Here is a 15,400-nt window from a genome sequence, read left to right on the forward strand (position 1 = left end):
ATTGTTGCTTAGAGAGTTGATACCGAGGTTTGGGGTGCCAGCCTCTTTGGAATCGGACAGAGGAACACATTTCAACAGCGAAATAGTGAAGATGCTATGTTCAGCCTTAAGTATCGACCAGAAGCTCCACTGTAGTTATCGACCAGAAGCTTCGGGGATTGTAGAACAAATCAACAGCACGATAAAATCCAGACTTGCCAAAGTTTGTTCATCGACATCTCTGAGTTGGCCTGATGCACTTCCATTGGTCCCTATGAGCATACGTAGCACACCCGATAGGAGGACAGGTCTCTCTCCACACGAGGTGCTAATTGGGGGAGCTATGAGACTGCCATCGGTTCCGACTGCAGCATTGTTGAACATCACAGACGATTTGATCTTGGACTACTGCAAGGGACTATCTGATGCCATTCATTCTGTGTCCCTCCAGGTCCAGGCTGCAGAGGTTCCATCAGCACAAGACTTGTGCCACGACCTGTGTCCGGGGGACTGGGTCCTGGTGAAGAAGCATGTCAGGAAGAATTGTCTAGATGTGCGTTGGCGAGGACCGTTCCAAGTCATACTAGTTACGAACACTGCAGTAAAGTGTGGAGGCTTGCCCAACTGGATACACGCCTCACACACCCGAAGGGTTCCAGCACCTCTGGAAGAAACAGCTCCTCTCTCGGATGAAAATCCAGCAGAAAGCGGAGAAGCCACAGAGAGGGAAAGTCAAGCTGTAGAGGTGATCGAAGAGGCTGAGCCTGTGTCGGAACAGGCTGACGACGGTCAGGACACCAGTGAGACCGAAGTTGCCTCAGAAGAAGAAAACAGCTGGGAGTTCGAGTCAGACACCGAACAAGCTGTAAGTGATCAAGAGACGAGTCCAAGAACAAGGAGCAGGAGGACAAGGAATGGAGAAGCTAGTTGGCCGGAAAGAAGGAGAAGGTCAACCTTGAGAGCAAATTCAGAGAGAACCCTTGTCCCGATCTCTGAAGATTCAGATCTAGACGAAGAAGCTACGGATTCAGGCTCTGAGAGTCCGAGAAGATCGAGAAGGGTATGTGTGCCCTGCAGAAGGTACGCCACCCCTGAATGGGCTTATCTAGCAGATGTCTTGGGGACAGAGATCTGGGAGAGTGAGAAAAGTGCAAGTGATCAATCTCGATCCAATTGTGGCAGTGGAGATATGGATGTTGACGCCTGGAATCGAGACTGAGGGGTTACTGACTTTCACACTTCCCGTTCCCCTTTACCTAAGTCGGATCAAAGATCTAGTGCTGAATCGATTAGAGTTTCCGACTTTTGGTCATCAAATACCAGCACAAGAAGAAAAGGTCATTCGTTTAGAATTATTGGAATATGTCATTAGAGCTGCAGGTACGAGAATCATTGTAGATGCATAAAGACTTTTTAAGCTATAAAGAAGAAGATAACCTAGCGCCGAGTGGAAAGAAGAATCAAATTAGGGATTACATTTAGAGGACGGAGAAGGGTTAGGGTTGTCTGTTGCTAAAGATAAAGGACATTGTTGTGAAAAAGAGACTTTTGTTGATTAAGAGCGCTTTACAGACTGAGAAAGCAAATAAAGCAAACAAGGATCTGAAAAAGAAAACTTTTCCTTGAAAAAGAAAGAGCTACGCTGTTTTGATAACATGGAGAATGGCAACCCAAACCGAAAAGCCAAATGCATAGTAGGTACACTAATAGCAGTAGTAATTTTTCTCATTATTACAGTAGTTACCACATCATACATGGTAGGACATACAAGCGTAAAGGAGACAACAGATGTAAAGCCTGTAACGACTTTGAAACCTGCTCTTGTTGGGAAGAAGGAGGAGAGCAAGGTAATTCGTGAAAAGGCGTTACTGGCAGATGAAGCTCGTAGGTTACACGTAGACGAGTCGCAGGGAAATTTTAGATCAAATGCATATGCCAAGCTATTATACGAGTATATTGATGCCATGGAGGCCAAAGATTGTTATGTTTGCATGCAATTGCCGGCTTCCGTAGATGAAGGCATCAGATATCATCATCTCCCACTGACATATGGGATAACATGTAGTTTATTGCTTAGTATATTTTATGGTAGAGAAGGGTTCGAGTACTACTTTTCAAATTATGATTCGGTACTGCCTGAAGTCCCGAATTATAAGCAAATGAATAAGTGGGACTATCATAAAAAGGAAGATAGATTAGCAAAATTCTTTCTTCCTTGGGATACATTAGATACTTCATATGCACGCCGAAACAATCTGACTTGCAAAGTGTCAGAGATTGAGAAGAAGTTTATTGGACAGGTAGATGACCGGTACAGGAGGCAGAAGATTCTAAAAATGTCAGGACAGTGGAAAACTGATTGGACCGAAGAGGAAAAAGCACACAAAAAGAAGGGTAGCAATGGTCCAATAGCTTTGGATAGAACGCAGAAAGGAAAGTTATGTTTAACTCGAAGCAAGACATATTATGAGAGTGTATTTGTAGGTGAAGTTAATTGCGAACATGCTTTTCGGTTGGAATACTATACGAAGGATTTCATGAAAGGGATGCAAGCGATTCCTAATGTATATTTTGTATGTGGAAGAAATGCCTATGTAAAACTGCCTGACAATTGGTATGGTTTGTGTTATTTGGCAATTGTCTTCCCCAAAATATATCATGCAAAGGATTTAGAGATCATAGAAGGAAAGGCTTCGAAAAGAGCGAAAAGGGAAGTAGGAGATGCTGAAGTAGTTGGAGACATATTTGGAGCAATGTTTCCTCTTTTAGGTTTAATACTTAATGATGTTAAGATCAGGAGACTAGCTACAGTTGTGGATAGATTGTCTGCAAGTACTGCAAGGTCATTGATGCTAGTAGAAGGAGAGATGCAGTCGATTAGGGCAATGGTTCTTCAGAACCGTCTTGCTTTAGATGTTCTGCTAGCAAAAGAGGGCGGAGTCTGCAAGGCTTTGAAGGTCCAGGAATGTTGTACTTATATTCCAGACAATTCAAAACCACTTGAGAAAGTCATACGGAACATTACAGAGATACATCAAGAAATCGAAGATTTAGCAAAAGTAAATGTTTGGGAGAAAGTAGGTCATGGAATGGGAAAGGTTGGAAATTGGTTTGCCAATCTTGGTAAAAGCGTTATTTGGTACATATTGAAACCTGTTTTAATAATATTAATTTGCATAATCACATTGTTGGGTTTAGTGAGACTGTACAAGTGGTATAGGTCAAACCGGTTACAAAGGTCCATGAGAGAGCAAGAAAGGAGATTAGCTGCTTTACAAGATCAACAGTATAAAAGTTTGAGAGCTCTCGAAACGATAAAAAGAGGGAACCTTGTAACTAGTTCTGTGTAAAGTGTCATTCAAATTGAAATTAGTGATGACCCCTAGAGGTCGTCAAAGGGGGGAACTGAGAGAGCGCAATTTGAATGAAACACATGTCCGTACCATATTTACAAGCATATCGCATAAAGTTAGAAGTTGTAACGTGAAGTAGCACTTGTAGCGTAAAGTTAGCCGATGTAACTTACGTAATAGGAAATGTATTCGTATGTATTCTAGGATATGCGTTAGAAAGGCCCGTATACATAGGTTGGGCTAATATAGAAATGTGAAAATGCTTAAACGTGCTAAACTGAATATACGTATGTAATTATTAAACGAAGAAAGCGGTGAAATGTAAAGTAAAGAAATGTGCAGACTATATAGCACTGTGTAAGAAACGAGAGTATAACGTTGTATTATTAAGTAAAATGTATTCGATTATAAGGAATAAGTTACTAATTCGATTATATATATATAAGTGTGTTAAAAGTCATACCGTGTAGAAGAAGTTTGTAGGAATTTTAGAATAGTATGGTCATATGTGATTTCAACCTAACGGACCAAGGGTTCGCAAGAGTGTAGTCCACTGCATATAATTTAGTGGTCTCACAGGAAGAGGGGGATAGCTTTGATCTGTACGTGCGAGCCAAAAGTCAAAGGTCTTGTTAAATTTAAAGTGACAATGCTGGACGAAGTTTATGGCTTAAGTGAGATAAGGGACGCTTGGAATTTGGGGTCTTGTTACGAAGTGACTGTTCACAGGACCAAACGAGGTTATAATCACAACGGTAATGAATAGAACTCTGTTGAGGTGATAGACTTTGCTCTGAAAGTGTCAACTGGAATGTCATGAGGTTACCAGCAAGATGACGAAGATGGCGCCTAAGAAGCAAGGTCAACTTAACAGACGACGCGAAGAGATGAAGCTATGGAAAAACCCAGAAACGGGATCACGTGAAATGTGTACGTGGTGGGCGTCAAAGGGGCGTTCCACCCATACTGTGATTTTGTATTTAGGGACAGCACCCCGGGGAGAAGATAGAGCAGATGGCCTGAGCGCAGAACAGAAGATCAGAAAGCAGAGCGCAAGGGAGCAAGAGAGCAGTAGGCCGAGGACCCTTAGAGAGCGGATGGGTAGGCAGGAAGGGTACTGCTTCTCGACATAGAATTCCATCAGAGACTAAGAAAGTTTGAACTTCTTTGGAAGTCAAACGGCTGACACCTTTTTAGGTAAAGAACTTGCGAAGTAGGGATGTCACTTAGCATAGAGTAGGGACAGATTTAACTTGTTTTTTTCTTTCTTAGATGACGCAACAGATCCACTTTGTGTCTATGTTATTCAATTTGTTGATTCTGGAATTGGTTTTAATCGTTTTCTTTTGTAGACTGAGATTCTTTAGAGAATTTATGTTCCTTTTAGATCCTGTATACTTGTTGAATCTTATCCTGAGAGGATTGTATATGCAATTGACATTGATTTTATATTAAACTTTTTAAACTTTATCAGTCGTAAGTGGTTCTTCGGAGTTGCGTCAGTCTATGGGGTTGATTTAATCTTATGTGGATTTGCCTTTTACTCAATGACAGTCAAAAATCGATCCAAAATTGGATGAATGAGATAGGTATCTAAGTAATCAGAAAAGGTATCAAAATCTCATTCCCCGCAGGGGCGTGTGCTGCAGTGGTATACCCCACTGGCAGCAACACTACAGCAGCCTTGGACCTTACATGTTATTCTGTGCTTCACTGGGAAGCAATGGCGAGCTTTCAGCTCAGGTTTTATGTATTCTTTTTTTCTTGCTAAGGCATACACTGTGGCCTTGTAGTCAAGTACTGCTTGTTATCATTTAGCGTTACTCATTCCAGCCTCTCCTCTACATATGCACACTGTGGTAAAAAAAAAGTCTCTCAGCGGATGAGGTGCAGAGTTGTAAAATGTTTAATTCACCATGGCGTACCTGCTGTCCTTTGCCCACCAATCAGATCATATTATTATGACTGCCTTCACATTAACAAAACGTGTCCTCAAAAGTACTCGTAAAATGTTCTTAATTTAAGGGGATTGGAAATGGGCCATGTCTGATTTCACATCCAAGAATTATTTTTTATGGGGTACTTCATTTCACTATAAAATGAATACTGTTTAGTGCATTTCGATTTACAGATTTTACTTCCCCCTCTTCGGCCGATAAAAAATACTTTTTACTACTAAGTTGTAACTGTGTGTGCACTGAATTGTGCTGGCCAATCAGAAGCAGACTAGCAGTGCTTAATGGGGCGGTGGGTGGATTGAGCCAATGACTTACCGGATCTCATTTTGACTTCAGGAACTAATGTATATAAACACGGGCATGTGAGTCATGTCTGCAGCGGTGTGTTTAGACGCAAGGAGGGAGAAGCGGAGACCGGAGCGGCTGTGTTGCTGGCTTTTCCTTTTGGCTGCCGTGATAAAGCATGGGCTGGGATAGGGAAGCCGCAGCTTCGAGGATTTCTATGCTTTCGTGGATTGTGTTTAGTGCTGTAGCTGCAAGCGCAGAGACCCAAGTAAACGGACAGCAGCGATTGCTGAGAACTACAGGTGTCATCTTGTTTTTTTTGTATTTAATTTAATTGGCTGTCGTGTAAAATTGTAGTGTGTTGTAAGTTTTGCAGTGTGCGTTTTTGAATTTTTTTTTAAATTATAAACTGAGGTGCGCTTATTGCCGGTGGTACCCCTCAAACCGGCTGGGCATTGTATAGATTACTCTAGCCACTTGAGGGATTTACAGCTGCAAGACGTCTCTCTCTCTCTCTCGCTCTCATTTTCTATATGTTCCTTGTAGTTTCAGCTTAATGTTAACTTTCAAGTATGGCTTTTGGTGTTTGCTCTATCATGAAGAAACTGTTGCTGAGGTCCTATCCTTTATGTATTGCGCTATGTGTTGTCGCTAAATTATTGTAGAAATACAATGTATTGAAAACCTTCAGAGCTGCGAGGTTGTTTTTTAAATTACTATTCATGGGCAAATGTATGTTTGCACATGGTCGGAATTCTGAGTTGTGCACCTATTATCTCACACTGCAGTTTTCTCCTGACATTAACCCAGAAAAAGGCTGAGGAAATCTGTCTGGATAGAATGCAAGACATAAAGGCAAATCATGCCGCAGTGACCGCTTTAAGTATCCATAAACTATGCATACTATTGTGACTAATTTAATATGTGTCTCACTAAATCCACATTTTTGTTAAAAAAAAAAAACATAAATCCAAATGATGCAGTAATCAATGCCCACACTATTGATTCCTTTTGTTGTGTATTGTGAGGTGGGTCACCCTGGAGAAGTTAATTGTCACTCATGAAGTACCCCATGCCACGGTAGCAGTTATTACTGTGTGCACAAATGATCACACTTCTGACGGTATCCGTACAAGTACGTAGCATCAGATGTTTGTCTCATTTTGGGTACACCAAGTCCTCATAGTTTGCCCATTTTACAATATACTAGCCTTAACTAAATCAGTACCACCTCTATTTTTGCCCTTACAATCAATTATGTATTCTAAATATGGCTCCAGGTTTTATGGTATTCTAACATTTCCATCTGTATAATCCTTATTTATTTGTGTTTTCTGTATTTATCTACTTTTTTTCTGTCGAAAGCAAAAACCATACACTGTAGCTCGTATTGATCCACATGTATTTAAAAAAGGCAATGCACGCTTGGTTGTTGTAGGTTCAGATACATTTATGTAAATGGTTACTGCTTTTAACAGAAGGGAAAGAACTGTTGTAGACTGGATAAAACATTCTTAACCATTGGTATGCAAAGCTCTTTTTGAACCTTTGGACTGAAATCACATTTGCGAATTTCACCGCATCGTAACTTTATTAGTGAAGAAACTGTTTCTGCAGTAAATACAGTGCTGTGCAGAGCTCCCCGTGGATGTCTCGCTGCTCCTTCTATCACCAGGCAGTGTTAGAGGACCTTAGCAACACATCCAAATTAAGATAATGTCTCACACAGCCTACTGAAACCTTGGCAGCTATGCGCGCATTAACGCAAACCAACCTCTAGCCACAAAGAAAAAAAACTGGGAAAAAAACAATGGGGCTATTTTCTAACTAAAGTATGTGTGATGTAAAGCGCTCTACCACCCTGCTCCGTGATGAGTAGTGCTATAAAAGACTATAGTGGTGTTTAAAATGTTTTGTGTAAACACTGGGACTGACCAACACATCTAACTTTACTACAGTGCATGCATCTCTTGAATCTAGGGGCTGAACAAATTCAAAAACATGACACTCTTAACCAGCGCCAACCCATTTTGTTCCTTGTGGGCATCAGCGGCCGTTATGGTGCCGGCCCTTGAGGCCCCCTTCAGTGGCCGACCTCTGCTATAACGGCCGCACTGCCCCATTCCTGGAACAACTGTACTATACCCATGTACATGCCTAACTAGAAACACAGCCAACAGACCACGTTATTTTGTGGTGGTTGTTGGCCGCAGTTTTTATTACTCGTGGCATACGTCATATTAGTACAACTCCCCTGGCTACCTTCTCAGGCCAGGGTCCTAAATCATTATCATAACTGGTTATCGCTCAGTGTCATTCGGACGTCCTAAATCGTGGGTCATAAATCATTGGGTATCCTAAATCATTCTGTCATAAATCGCTCTGCCTACTCATCGTGAATCTGTCGTCATAAATCATGGTCATAAATCATCGGGCTATCATTAATCATTTGGACACATCTGTCATTTGGTTATCACCAATCATTCTGCATGGGCATCATAAATCATCAGCCATAAATCATCGGCTGACCATAACTCACTGGTTTGTCATTTGCTCATTGGCATATCCTAGTGTCTTTAATCACCCTGCCAGCTTTAGATTGTTCTTTGTTCTTTTCCACGCCCCTTTGCGTGTGGGGCATAGCCTTTTCCCCCGAGCCAGGCCCAACTCGCTACCTTGCTAGTCTCTCCTGCGCCCTGGCGTCTGCCGGGGCTGGGCTGCGAGTGCCGTCTCCGTTTGCTACCCCGATTTTTCATCAGGCGTACTCACCCAGCAGTGAGGCATCAGAGAGTAAGTGGCCCTCCTTCTCCACACCGCCCTGTCGGTGTGTCTCCATATCCAAACCAATAACCTTTTTGTTTCCGCCACGCTGCCAGGGAGGCTTCCGTCTTCCTGCGGCTCCCTCTACCTTGTGTCGTCTCTTTGCGCCTCCGTTGTTCTTTCTGTGGGCCTGCCTCTGCTGCTACTTCACTCGAGAGTTGGGAAACCCCACCTCTTGTGTGTCTCCGGGAGGATGGACGTCTGGTAAGGTCTGCCGGCAATCTTTCCTGAAAACGCCATGGTGTGCTCTGCTCCGTCCTTGTTATTATCTCGTGGCATGCTTGTGTCCTTTTCGGAGTCTTATGGCACTCTCCCCTCTCGCCATGGGTCATACATTAAATCAAAAATGGGGAGACAGTCAGATACCGATTTATGTTGGCATTTTTCCATCCATTGCTTAATTAATCATCCTCTACGTCGCCCCTGCTCCTGGCAGGTTGCCCCCGGTGAGTACCCCTGTGAACCCAGTAACCCTGCTTGGCGTTCACCAGTCTGTACTACCACGCACTGTATTTATTTCTTATTCCTTGAGGAAGCGAAACCTCGCTCATCCTACGGGGGTGCAGGGCACCTATTTTTAAACGGCAAGTGTGCCCCAGGGAACCGACAGGTAGTGATTGTTACTCAATTGCCTTTAAACTGATTGCTTTCTCTTTCGTCCTGTGATTCAGGGGACGTGTCACTTGTCTGTCTGGGAGCATAGGCGCCCCTGGTTGCGCTCGCGTCCCTGTTCCATGGGGGGCTGCCCATGACCTGCTCTATTGGATTTCCGCAAAATTTTTGTTCTCCTCTTGGCAGTTCCCTGCCAATGCGTCTGTTTCATCTATGAAGTGTGTGCATTTCCCTCCCGAATATATCTTGCTATATATATAAGGGGCCCCTGGCCTATGCATTCGTAGAGATCAATTTGCTGTAAACCTTCCCTTCTATTAACTTTTTTTTTTTTTTAAATATTTTTTTTATATTGATCATCGCTGCAGTGGTTGCATCTGCTGTACTATTGTGCACTCCTCTATTCCTTAAAGCTGTCTTTGCATTTATATTTAAGGGTGGTGTCCATCATATATAATTTAAAAAAAAAAATTTTTGTATGGGTGGTAGATTTGATTAGTGTATAATCAAATTAGAGCTCCGTCATGTTTCGGCCTGATATTCCTTTTAGATTCTTAAACATAGCTACCCTTTGTTACCAATTGTGACACCGCCTTTATGATGTAATTATGATTCCACATACTAATAAGTTCCCCACTCCGTAGCAGTTGTGTACTTCCTGGTACAGAAAGTATTGGAGCGCTTTACCTGAGCACCTGTTAGGTTACACAAGGACACCTTTGTTGTTTTGTTGAGCCCGAGGAGATTAAGTGGGTTGCCCAGAATCACAGGATGTTGACCAACATGTGTGTGTCCCTGACTGAAACCCCCCAGAATGGTGTTTTAGCTCAAACTACCCACTAAGGGCAGGTCTTTGGTGTGCAAGGGAATTGTGCCTGTTCTGAGTGGCCGGAAGTCAAGGAATCCACCCCCCCCCCCCCCTCCCCTCTAAGATTCGTCAGCTCTGATTCGGAGTGAAGGGGGCAGTTGTCCATTAATCCCCACCGCTTGTCTTCCCTTTCGGGCAAGTGTCTCCCTAGCAGGCTCACCAGCTGAAATCGTCGCAGTTACTTAGCAGTGACCTGCGACCTTCATTGTTCCGGACCCATCTGCGTGCCCTCGAGGCCACCGCATGCCCGCACGCGGGCTTGTCACCATAACAGACCCAAGAGGCGCCCGTTCCAAGTGCGCAATCAGCCACCCTGGATAAAATTGATCGTAGGTAGGACTCTCTTCACTATACCTGAATTGGTAGCGGTCTGTGATTCGAGCACGAGAGAAGTTAAGTGGGGAGGAGTATAGCTTCTCGGATGATTTATCTTACAAACCATCGAGATGTAATCCCTCCCCCAGCATTTGGATGACCGACTCCGACCAGCGTGTGTGCACCCCTGCCGCCTATGTGGGGAGGGGGGTGGGGGGGCGAGACGCATCCTCCCTGCACAATAACCTGTGTGCTGCAATGCTCTCATAATGCCATAACCCCTACAACAGCTGGGGTGGGGTCTTCCTCAGTCCTTCTTTCCCTTTGGGAGTTTGTGGAGCTGCCTTGACCGGCCGGTACCGGGGCGCTGCACCGGGGCACCAGTTGCCTTTAATACAGCCGTCCACCCAGGTCAACCTATAGCAAGCAAACCGGCAAGATAGGGGGTGTGGCCATCTTATCGCCCCAAATATTCCTTAAGCACACCAGCTCTCGCACCGCCCTTACCCAGGAATACATCCCCCACAGCAGCTGGCATGGCATGTAGCCAAACAGGAATTGATGCTAAAATATTGAAACGTGTCAGTATGGCAAGTGGGTCTCGTCACCCCTACCCTCACCTGCTTAACCCTTCTTCCACTGGCCTGCATTTTTTGTTGATTTACAACGCTCCTCCATTTTTCAGTCGCTGCTTCTATTACATGCTGTAGATATCCTCTTTGCCCTTGCAAAATAGAGGAACATCTTCTCTTTTGATACTGTCAGTTGAACCTTCCAGTGCTCTTTGAACTTTTATAAGTGACAACTTAACCGCGGCGGCAATTCCGCCGCAGTGGTTGGGGCCGTGCTGGCCAACGGACGTGCGCAGCTCTACTGAGGTAGTGCTCGCGACTGCCGTGGGCCGACAAACACACGGAAGGGGTTTCATATCTTGCACAACTTAGGCCACACCTATCTCAAGTGTCCTCTCTTTCACCAATACCCCGATACTGCAGTAGAACTCTTTCTTACTTGCCCACATCCCTTGCATAAATCGAACCAGATCAAGTGTCCTCTTTCACTAACCACCCCAATTCTGCAGGAGAACTATTTTTCTTACTTGCATAAATCGAACCAGATCAGGTCAGACGCTCTTTCATCGCTCCTGAAGCGGGGAACAAACTCCTGTTCAGCATCAGAGGCTCCTCTGCACGAAGCTGAAGACCTGGCTTTTCAATTTACAAACCAACCATATGTAGGGCTAGGCACACAACTACTCTGCATCATGATACCCTTGCGGGTGATGGTGTGCTATATATATATATATATATATATATATATATATATATATATGCACATAACATATTTTGTATGTACAGGTTTTCAATATATTTAGTGTTCCCTCCACCACTAAACATAGTCCCCTCTAAAGTGCGTGCCTGGGCTTCCGCGCAGCTTCTATTTAAACGCAGCAAATTTCAATTAATTATGCTAATTAAACCCGAGATGAATTAAGGTGATTTTTAGAGTGGTGGTTCACCGCACTTTCGCCCTCTATTGGCGAGCCACCTATGCAGACACGATTCCTAAACATAACCTTATGAAATTGTCTAGGCATTGTTAGCATGGCCTTTCAGTCTCTTTACTTTCGTTATTAGTCAGATCACTAGAACATCTATATAGCGCATTTTAGTGTTTTCTTTCTACATTTACTGTTTAAGGTATCATAAGAAGGTAAAATGACTAACTTTAGTCAATTTTTAATTTTATTCTTTGTTAGACCTGGGATCCTTTGGCATGTTTCCCATGTGCATTTGCTTTCTCACCTCCCGGTTTTGACTGTTTTGCTGGTTTCTGCGCACTTTCCCACTGCTGATCAGTTTTAAAGTGCAAGTGCTCCTGTTGTAAATTGTTATGATTGGTGTTTCCATGACTGGCACATTTACTGGTAAGCCCCTAGTAAAGTGCACTGAGTGTGCCAGGGCCTGTAAATCAAATGCTAGTAGTGGGCTTGCTGCACTGATTGTGCCACCCACATGAGTAGCCCTGAAAAGCTACCTCTGGCCTACCACTGCAGGGTCTGCACGCAGTTTGTAACTGCCATGTCGACCTGGCAAGTGCACCTACTTGCCAGGCCCTAATCTTCAGTTTTCTAACATATGTCACGTCTAAGGTGGCCCAAGGTACCCCTGTGGGTAGGATGCTCTGTATGTTAAAGGTAGGACATGTACTGGTGTGTGTGTGGCATGTCCTGGTAGTGAGTTACAGTACATTTTGTTTTCACTATGGCAAGGCTATCTGTCCCATAGGTTAGAATGGGAGTTTTAGCTATACAATCTTATAAGCATAACTTCCCATTAGGAGAAGATGGGGGGGGGGGGGGGGGGAGGGGGAGGGTAATGGAGTTTAGTATGCTTGGACTCTGAATGTGAAAATGCCCTTTTTTTTTTTTTTTTTTTTTTTTTTTTTAGTAAAGATTATTATGTTCTGTGTTTGAAAATACCGATTTTTAGAAAGTAGGTAATTTCTTGCTTGGCCATCCTGTGTGCCTCTGCTTGGTTTGTGGATTGACTGTCTGGCGTTGGAGTTACAGGGGCTGGGGATGTGCATTCTCTCAGACAGCCGCTGGGAAGAGGATTTATGTGTCCTGCTTTTCCGCAATGAGTCGGGCTGGGCTGGGCTGACTAGACCTGATCTGTTTTCAGAGTAGTGGGAGGAGTTTTCGTTGGCATCTAAATAGTCCTGATCTACATTTAGAGTGGGGGGGACAAAATTTCCCTTGCACCTCAATAGTCTCGGTCTTCCTTGGCCAGTGCTGTCTCCACCTCCTGCTGGGAAGCTGGTCCAGACAGGACCACTGGTTTGGACTAAGCACAGACACTCTCTCTGCCTGAGAGAACAAAGTGATTTTGAGTACACATATTGGGGCCCAGAAGTTTAGAACTCGCTGGAATCAAGGACCCTGCCGAAGAGCTGCCAGGAGGAATACTACTGCTGCCTTGGGCACTGAAAGGACTGGACTGAACTTTCTTTACTTGTGCTGAGTATCTCCAAGGGCTTGAGGTAGAGCTTGCCTCCTCTTCTGAAGTCTAGGGGACTGCAAAGACTTAACCAATCTCTGGGCACCACTTCTGGAACTGCTGTTTCAGTTTCTACAGAGGGGAAAAGCAACTGACTTCGTCACTGGCTTTGTGTCCTGAAGGCACTGCAGAATGCCCGCCGCATCTCTCACTACAACCCTGGTCTCACTGATGCCACTGCTTGTACCCTGACCTGTGGGCACGGTTGCTTCACTTCGCCACCCTGGTCTCACCGCTGTCGCTGCAAGCTGACTTGGACACCCTTGACCTCATCATGTTTAGGGGCACTGCTCATAAGTTTCATGATGCACTGCCTCGTCCCACACAGCAGTCTGGGCCGACCAATGCCAGCTCCTGCTAACCGGCTCTGCTGCTTTCACCGCAACCTTCTTTATTTTCACAACCGCAATGGTTGCCCCGACTGGCGTGCACCACCGTGCCAGCCACAACAAGAAAGGTACAGTTAACGAGTCTGTCCATACTTTAGCTGGCCCATACCAGCGTGGTTTACTGGAACTGGTAGGTTCTGTTTTCAGCATTGCAGTAGCCCTAGGCAGAGCTACCAACTCTGGAGAACTGTTTTTGAGATATATCTGCAAATTAAAGGCTATATTGCAAGGTATATATTTTTAAGTACTGTATATGGGATTCTTAGTTTGTCTTTTTTTGGATATTAAAAAAAATTGGATATTCTAAACTGGCATGGTGTCCTATTGCAGTGTTTTCACTGTATTACTGTTGGTTATGTGCAAATACTTTACACTCTGAGATAAGCCTGACTGGTCTTGCCAAGCTACCAAGGGGGTGAGCAGGGTTTATTTTAGGAGTGGAACTCCCTAATCCGGGCTAGAAGGAAAGATCCCTACTTGGACAAAGGTGCAAACCATTGTCAACTAGAGCCCTCCGTTTCTAACATTATTGTACAGGCAGAAACCTTAAAATACCGGTTTAAAACCTGCCAGGTGTTTACCTTAGGTTAATGCACATACTGAAAATACGTTGGTATGGAGTTTGGAGGAATAAGAACCATTAAATGTGAAATCCCAGCTTTCAAGCATCTACAGAAATTACAGGATGCATTTCTCTCTCTGTACAAGAGGGTCACAATCAACTGTGTCCAAGGCAGCTGGGAGGTCCAAGACCAGTAGCGCAGCAACCCCGTTGCAGTCCACTGTGTTAAGGTCATCCCAGGTGGCAACAAGGGCAGATTCTGTGCCTATTCCTTGACGGTCATGTAGGGGTTACGCCGACCCCAAGGGTAAGTAGCCAATTGGCTACCACCCTACACTCCCTGCAGGTAGCTGACTCTGTATATACTATACCAAAGTAAGGTATAGTGCGCACAGTCCAGTGGATCCCCAAAGGTAGGCAGAGGCTAAAGTAGATAATACCTTACTCTCGATTTGTGGTACTGGAGGGCAAGCAGTAAGGCTTTATCAGAGGGTTGAGTTAAGCATTTAATGTACACATTCAGGAAAGAAATGATTACACACACTCAAAGTCTGAACTCGGACCAATTTGTTCGTATAAAAAGTATTTCTTTTGTTGTATTTTATTTTTAGAACCAAACAGGACTTTGTACAGGTAAGTGGAATTATACTTTTTAAGACAGATTGATCGACAAGCAAGCTGGATGAAAATTACTTTTTGAAACCGGTTTGTAAAATATTCAAATACAGTTGCAATTGCGTTTGGATTACTTTATGGAGTACTTTTTTAGACTACCTTTTCTAATTGGTGTGATATACCAAAATATCTCACTTGGACACTTCCTAGATATAAGGTAACGTATATTTTCTTACCTGTCGGTGTAGTTTTGCAGCTTGAAGACTTTTCGATTTCACTATTCTGTCCATTATTCCGCCATCTAGTGGTTGGGTCCGGAATTGTTGCATTGTATTTTATTTGTCATTGTTTTTTCGTGGCCCCGGTGGTTGTTGAAATACCATGTCCTTCGTGACGTCGACTTGCTTCCTCCGGAAGCTCTCACCTTTGGTTGCAATTTTTTCCCCCCTTTTTTTTTTTCTTCTCCTTTAAAGTCTTTCTTCTGTTTAATAGTTTTCCTCCTGTCGTCTTTCTGGCGCAGGAGGGTGGGATCGCTGGTGAATCAAGAAAGTCTTCAAGCTGCAAAACTACACTGACCGGTAAAAC

The 15,400-nt window shown here is 44.0% G+C and overlaps 1 protein-coding gene across 1 annotated transcript in view; it reads left to right on the forward strand.

Annotated features, from left to right (window-relative positions):
• Positions 1–5,624: 5,624 nt before the first annotated feature.
• IDS (iduronate 2-sulfatase) overlaps positions 5,625–15,400 on the forward strand; it is a 120,611-nt gene continuing 110,835 nt past the window's right edge. The window contains exon 1 of the mRNA XM_086918612.1: positions 5,625–5,877. Within this exon, the coding sequence (XP_086774738.1) occupies positions 5,754–5,877 (124 nt within the window). The 5' untranslated portion in view covers positions 5,625–5,753. The remainder of the gene's footprint in view (positions 5,878–15,400) is intronic.

The sequence above is a fragment of the Lissotriton vulgaris genome, chromosome 4_1, assembly GCF_964263255.1.
Source record: "Lissotriton vulgaris chromosome 4_1, aLisVul1.2, whole genome shotgun sequence".
NCBI lineage: Eukaryota > Metazoa > Chordata > Amphibia > Caudata > Salamandridae > Lissotriton > Lissotriton vulgaris.